At 32.8% G+C, this 7,834-nt stretch overlaps 1 protein-coding gene across 6 annotated transcripts in view; it reads right to left on the bottom strand.

Moving 5' to 3' along the window:
- Positions 1-3,322: 3,322 nt before the first annotated feature.
- Positions 3,323-7,834, bottom strand: part of Kcnt2 (potassium sodium-activated channel subfamily T member 2) — a 381,807-nt gene continuing 377,295 nt past the window's right edge. For all 6 annotated transcript variants that reach the window (XM_029477039.2, XM_029477031.2, XM_029477035.2 and 3 more), the window contains one exon: positions 3,323-5,734. In XM_029477039.2, the coding sequence (XP_029332899.1) occupies positions 5,623-5,734 (112 nt within the window). In that variant the 3' untranslated portion in view covers positions 3,323-5,622. The remainder of the gene's footprint in view (positions 5,735-7,834) is intronic.

Below are 7,834 nucleotides of genomic sequence, written 5' to 3'. Positions count from 1 at the left end.
TTGTTGTGATTCACTCACACACACACACACACACACACACACACACACACAGAGTTAAGGGGCAGTTGACCCCATTTTTTTCTTCCTTTACCTAGTTAAGCATAATGCTAAAATTTGATTTATTTTTGTATTTTGCCCTATGGTTGTTTTTTCTCTAATCATTTTCTGAGCTGAAGGTCAACTTGAATTTTTGATTTGTTATTCCTCTACAATTTTGTGTTGTACACATAGTAGATTGTTTCCATTGTTTCTTGGTATGTTCTGAGAATTGGCTGACCATAAAATGTTTCATGTTCCAGGAACTGTCGGACTATAAACTTACAATGTGTAGTTTTCCAATGATAATAAAAAAGCTTGTGAATTTAGTCTTGGTTGATTCTTCTACTTGTTAGAGAGTGGAAGTATGCTCTAGCCCTAAAATAGGGGTTTTCTTTTGTTTTGCTTTGTTTTGTTTTTTCTTTGCCTTGCAACATATTAATGTTACCTCCTTCATCTTTGTGTGGCTTTGTGCAGAACTATATAATTCTTTAGAGTGTTACTAAAATTGAGTAATTTATAGATTGTCATTATCATCCTTAAAATGCATATTATATTTCTACTAATAAAATAAAATTCAGTTGGTTAAGAATATAGCACAGACTTTAACTTTAGGTCCATTTAGTTTTCAAAGTATTATTTACTTTTATCTTATCTTGACCTAAACTTTACCCATATAAAACTGGCTGTTCTTTCCGTAGGTTCCTCAAAGTGATAGAAGTAGAAGCCATAACCTATGAAAAAGTGGAAAATATAAATGGCATTAAGTGCTCAATAATCCACAGTGAGAGTGCCTTATAAATCAGAAAATAATTTAGCAGGTTCTAGTCCATTTGGTGAATTTGTCCTGTCCGTCTGATTTTCAATGGTTCGAGTTTGAACTCATAGACATTGTACAATGACTTTACCAGAGAATGGCTTTCTGTGCATGATTTACCATTCAGAGCTTAGTTTGGCAAAAGTAACTACAGTGTCTTTGGTCTGGAGAGAATGGCATATACCAGGAAGAGGTATGACTATGTCTCTTTGCTTAAAATTCAGTCTAATAGGGCAGGTCTTGCTTGTACCCCGACCACTTTTTACTATAAGAAATTATCCTCAAGCTTACAGTTGCATTTCTTCTTTGCTCTTGACCTTATCCTAGTGAGCGAGTGAGTGTCCTTATGCTCCTCTTTTAATGAAATTAGGAGCGCCATAGGGTTCTGATTTCTCATATATCATATGATGGCTCTGTCCAGATTAATGCTTCATTTAATAGTATCAACAGTTTTCAATTTAAGATTTATTCTTCATTGTAAAAATAACATCAACTTATATACAAAGCATTTTCCACATCCATGACTTTATTATAACATTTTATTTTATATAGATTTAACTGCAATAGTAATAAGGAAATTTAAGTCCAATAAATATGTAGACTACTGTATTGCTTTTAAGTGCACAGAAAAAAGTCGCAAAATTCTATTTTGTTAACAAAGCCATTAGCATGCAGCAAAAACTGTTTCAGATTCTGTATAATAAGGACAAATAAAAAAAAATTAATGAAATCAGGTCCCAGATGACAGCTTTTCAACATAGCAACGACTTAAAAATAAATACAATTGCCTAAAATATTTCTCTTTAGTCCATATATTATCTGGTAATTTTCTGTTGTATCTGACACTGTTCAAGGAATGTCTGTTCTTATGTAGTAGTCCAAAGCATCAATAGGAGCAGCAGTAGAGTCCTAAGCAGGAATATCAAACTCTTCACAAAATGCTCCTCCTAAGCATTTGAATGCCAAGGGTCCAAGCAGTGTACTGTGTTCTTTTGTTAACTCCACTGGCATTTTAAGAGAAGACATTCTTATGTGAACTTATTACTCCTCTCTGGAGTAATGATCTTGGATCTGAAATCCTTTATAGTAAATTCTATGAGTTGCTTTTCTTGGCATATGTACAACTCTAAACAGAACTGTGAACTGTGACTCTGTTCCATTCCATGTTCATGTCCCATTTTTCTGTACTTTGATTTTACTATTTTATGTGTCCCTTGAGGGTTTTGTTTTGTTTTTCCTCATTTTCCTCTTAGAGAGTATCATAAATTAATCTCCTTTGATATAAAGGAGTTTTATCCCCTAGTCAATCTTCATTGTGATGGTCAAGAAATCTCTCAGGAGCATGGAAAATGCTGTTGGGGAAGAATTAACTCCTAAGGGGACCTTGGAGTAATAACAGACTAGTTAGCAAAGAGAATATGAAAACCTTGAAGTACTATATAAGCAGTATCCACAGCTTCAAGTTCAAGATAAAGGTTTCTGGGGGAAAGCCTTCAAACTAGTTCCAGGTTCACTTGAAGGCAGCACTGTGGGATCTCATACCAATGAAAGCAGTCACAACTTTTCTGTGGACTCACTAGAATTCTGCTCCAAGGTTCTAGGGAAAGTTTTTCTGAGGCATACTTCATCTGTAACACTTTCCCTAAGGCCCACCTCACTGTGACAGCTTCTTTAAGTCACTGTGTGCCAACCACTATACATTCCAAAACCCCTTGTCCAAAGCATACACTATCCTGCAAAAGCAAAACCTGCCTGAGTAGTCTGGATCCTGCAACATCACTTTGCTTCAGGAGTTAGTTCTTAAAGAGGACAGAACATGCTTTCCAGGGACTGTCTATGTCCATTAAGTTTCTCAACATCATGAATAGGATTATGGGAGACAAAACAAAATCTCAGGGGTCTCAATGGCCCACTTTGCCATGGTTCTGTTCTCTACTTGTATCCCCATGGCGAAATCTATGTTCTCATCAAATACATCCCAGAGCAGCAGAAAAAGGGAGAATGGTGTCTACTATTTGCCTGAAAGAGAAGACCATTCAATGTTTAAAACAATTTTAATTTTCACTTGCGTGGTGATTTTTTTTCTGAATTTATAATTGAGCATAATAGGACCTAACACACTCTTTTTAAACATATGCTTTTATTTTGGCACTTACATTTCCCTCTCCACACCCTCTTTGTAGTTTCCTTCCTATTGTGTACCTCTTTTCTCTCTCCTCCTCCTCGTTCCCCTTCTTCTTTCCTGCAGTATTTATCCACAGGCTGCAAAATTAAAAATTATTTTAATTTGCCTCTCAAATGAATAACTTTCACATTTATTTGGTGTTTGAGATATAAAAATGACAAAAATACTTTTACAGTTTCAAAACAGAATTTGTCCAAAGTTCTGTTATTAAAAAAAAAACAAGGAATTTTCATCATCAGAAATAATTTTATTATTTATTCATTTTTAAATCAATTCAATGAAACTGGTAGCAAAATGGTACATATACAATAAACCAAACCAATTCCCAAAAGGCTACCAGCATAATTACTTCATGTTTTATCTTCATGTGCAAGTGTGATAATTTTAAAAAGGCAACAATTTGTTGAATGTCATTAATAAACATCATTTATTCTTTAAATAACTGGAAAGACTATAAACTATCCTTGTTATAGCAAGCAATATTAATTCTGTCAAATATTAAATTTGGACTAGTATTCATAATCAAAAATAATTATTTTAAAATTTATGAAATAAAAGTTTTAGTTTTATAGGAAATATAATCATATCCTAGCTTAAAATCCCAGTCTTAGCAACTGTCATAGTGCAAAAATACTAAACTTCAGAGATCATTGGGAAATAGAAGACTTTTAAAATCTGACATTTATTCCTAAAACAACTGTAATGGAATAAAAAAGTGGCAATCTAAATAAATATCCTACTTGACTACTGATATCTATATATTCAATATTGAATATATTACTTCAGTTCTGCTTTCAATTTTAACATCATGTCATATGTTTACAAGTGCATTTCCTGTTTGTAACATACACACATATTAGTATAAAATCATGACATTTAAGGCATGCTCTCACTCTCAATTTTAAGCAACTTGTTCTACAATACTTTTCTAAAGACTAGAGAGCATCTCTCTGTTTTGAGGGAACTTTCCATATTTTTTTTATTCTCAATTATAGGTAATAACAACTAGTACTAATAAAAAATATTCTCTGGTCAAATTGTAAGATTGCCTGAAGATTTGATTTTACATTTTATCTTTCTATTTTTCTCAATAATGATGGGAAGGACATAAGGATTCATTTTTCCAATAATTTATTTTACTTTTCTATGATCCAATTTAGTATGATAAGAAAGGACAAAATATTCTGTTTCTTACATGAACTACTTTAGGTTGCATTGTGACTCTGTGTCAACTTTATGAATAAAGAAATAGATAAAAATCAGAATTTTAGGTATTTTAAGTGTACTAATATATCTCCAATGGGAAGATTTGATATGATTTAGCAAACTATGTGTTAATTCTCTTGCAAATATTAGCATGTTTATGAAATCAAATATAGGGAAGAAAGCTAAGAGTATTAGTGTTTCAATAGTCAGGTTATATTAAATTTATGTTTCAAATTCTAAATAATTCATATTAGATTTCAAATATAATAAATATCTATGGTAATGATGTTTTTCCTTACAATGCTAAGTATAGACACATTTTATTAATTTTACATTAAATCAGACTTTGATGGTGAATATCTAATATCAAAGACATTTTTAGAATTCCTAAGGTTTTAAAGTGTCCTTGTGGTTCATAAAATATATAAATATTTTTCTTTCAACTTTAAATGATTTTCCTAGTGAATTTTATTATATAGCTAAATGAAAAGTATTAAAGCCAAAAGTTATAGAAGTCATCACTGCTCTTCTGATATATACAGGTAATATTCCAATTCTCACATTCAAATAAGCTGTAAAGATATGTATTGTTTTCTCTATAATAGGCATTTTCTTTAGGAGAACAAAAATATTTTCTATTAAGTACACTTTTTCTAGCATAAAATGTGTATTTGATGTAAAGTTACCAAAAACAAACAAACAAACAAACAAACAAACAAAAACCCCTCAGGTGCTTAATATTCCTTTGTCTTTTAGCTTCTTCTGTAAAAGTAATCATGCTATGTATATCTCAGTTTCTAAAATAAATACAATAATATGGAAAGGCAGACATGATGATAAAGATCTATTCTGAAGCAAACTATGATGCCTAGACAGAAGTCAGCATGAAAGTTAATGGTTAATCTCTACATAGAGATGAGCATTAATTCTTAATGGGTTCAATTTTAGAGACAGTAATTTTAAACAATATAATGACATTAAATTATAAAAAGAAAATCAGTCTTCTGTGTTCTTGTGATGTACTTAATATAGGTGGACTTTTAAATGTTCATACAGTCTTAATAATGTTTTAAAATTGACTGCCGATAGTTGTGTTTATTCCTAAACAACTAAATATTAGATTTTTAACTTCTGCACTTTATATTAATTTTGAAAATCTCCTCCAATGAAATTTAAATATTAACCAGGAAAGTGTCAACAAATATCACATTAATGTTCAAAATGATCTGTACTTCTAAGAGAATAGATTTTATTTTTAAATAGAAGTAACATGAGAAACTGAATACATTCCAATCAGGCTCTTAGGACTGTCTGCAACATTTTAATAATTTTAAGCAAGATCCCTGTAAGGAATACAATGTCTCTTATTTTCTTTTCATCAGAGTTGAGTTTCCTCCCGAGAATCTTGAACAGTGGCATTGCAGATGCTGTTTTTCCTACTGGGTTCACTGTTTGGAAGGTAGGACAGTGGATCTGGTCGGATCAAATATCTACCAAAGGAAAACAAAGCAAGATGCTGTATTAGTAAATCAAAGCAACCTTAATTCACAGTTGAATTATATGTTCTATCTGTAATTTTTATAAAATAATATTGTGTGGGGCAAGTGGAACCCTGCCACCAAACAGAAGAACAAGTATGGAGAAGCAGATTCAAAAAAAAAAAAAAAAAAAGAAAGAAAGAAAGAAAATCTCATAACTAAGAACAGTAGGAATTTAAATCCCCTCCCTACAAGGTTACAGTCCTGTAGCACGTGACCATGACACCCCACTAAGAGGACCATGACAATTATGAACAACCCAGAGTTCTCCATGCTAATGAGGTATCTAGATAGACTCCAAGTGTCTAACCAATGAGCTTGCTTCCCTTCCTGGGCATCCCTTCCTGGGAAAAGTTTCACCCTCAATAAGCCATATGCATCCTCATAAACTATAAATAAACAGTTTAAACAAGCATAGGCAGTCTCCCTAGTCAAGGACCACCACACGGGTGATGACTTTGCTGTACAGAGCTGCACAAGTATTCCGCAGGAGGACCCTCCACACTCTTGGCACTAACTCTGCCATTCATCACCTAGATGTGGGCAAGGACTCCTATATTAGGCTGTATTTCATCTCCCCTGAACAATTTGCCAGAGTTCCAAGAGCCCTGAACCCCATCAGCAAGGTGGTGTCCCACACCGCAGTGTAGAGGCAAAACGCAGGCCTACATTATTGCATAAGTAACTGAAAGAAAGACTCACAGTAATTAACCTTCAATGATTAGATGATAGGTGCTAATAAATCACTCTTTCCAATTATGAAGATTTCCAATTGGTCAAAGCTTCATAATTTATTTATCCTTTCTGCTTGGTACCATAAACTGTCTACCTTTGATTAATAACTATATCATACCCATCAGTAAATCAATGATTATTTTTATTAGTCGTACAATTAAGAGCTTGTGGAAGGTGATGTGAAAAGCACTTTAATTTATGTTTTTGAATACCATTACAGCAAACACTATGCCAAAATAACATTTGCCGTACCTGAATAATTGTGCATTTAATATTTAAGAAAATAATATTGAGATATAAATGTTCATCTATATTTCTTTATTATTCTTTATGTTTGCTGGTTTCTTGATGCTGATTGGGCTTATTTTCTAGTCATAACTGTTGTTATGTTCTCTAGGTAGTCCAGTGTGGATTCAAAATTATGGGGATATTCCTGACTCTTTCTGCAACTGCTGGGGTTACATGTAAGAGCTACCACTACCATGAGATTCTTTGAATATCATTCTCGAAAATTTCTATGATTAAATAAGAAAATGTTCATTTGGTAAATTCAAATATTCCATTAATATTCAGATTTATTTGAGGAAAGGGATCTTCATTCTGTGGAATCATGTGTGGCATTACTACATGTCAGCAGTCCATAACATAAGAAAAAAATAATAAATAATAGATAAAGGTAAGTCAGCAAGTAAGTATATAATGAACAGAGGCAATGTAAAGAAGAAAGGGGAGTTCTAAATAGCCCCAAGCAGAGGAGAACAGGGTAATATCTTATTAGAGGATTTGGGTTGAAATTTGTTTTATAAATAGGCACGAGAAAACAAAAACACAAAGCCCACTCCAAACCTAATTAAATAGATGATGGTAGGCAATGAGCAAGAACTAGTTTTTGGTCTGTTCAAAAAGGTAGTTTGGCTAGACCTCTGGTTAGACCAGGAAGTAGTCGCAGTTGAAGTTGGAAAGAAAGGCAGCAAAGATATAATAAAATTTTTAAAATAATGGCTTTTGAGAACAGTCTTTTCAGGTGAAAATGCAAGCAGAATTCCATATTACTATAATCATTTTAGAAGGAAGTACAAAAAGGAATCAAGATCAAATTTAGGAACGAATACCTAACAATGATTGTACTTTCCTTCTTACAACCCGGAGGGAAAATAGTCATGCAATACAGCCCTTTATAAGTATGACGAATTAGACAACGAACGCAGCTCCATCCAGTTCCTTCAATCAAATAAAAGTGGAAATTACTGTCCTTGTATCCACTAATGGGATCTCACTATCTACGCACACTGCCTCCTAATTACTTGAAATTTCAAT

This window comes from Mus caroli, unplaced genomic scaffold (genome assembly GCF_978045245.1).
Source record: "Mus caroli unplaced genomic scaffold, Mus_caroli_1 scaffold_1, whole genome shotgun sequence".
NCBI classification, from domain to species: domain Eukaryota; kingdom Metazoa; phylum Chordata; class Mammalia; order Rodentia; family Muridae; genus Mus; species Mus caroli.
The sequence above is the reverse complement of the archived record's forward strand: the minus strand, read 5'-3'. Positions and strand labels throughout refer to the sequence as shown.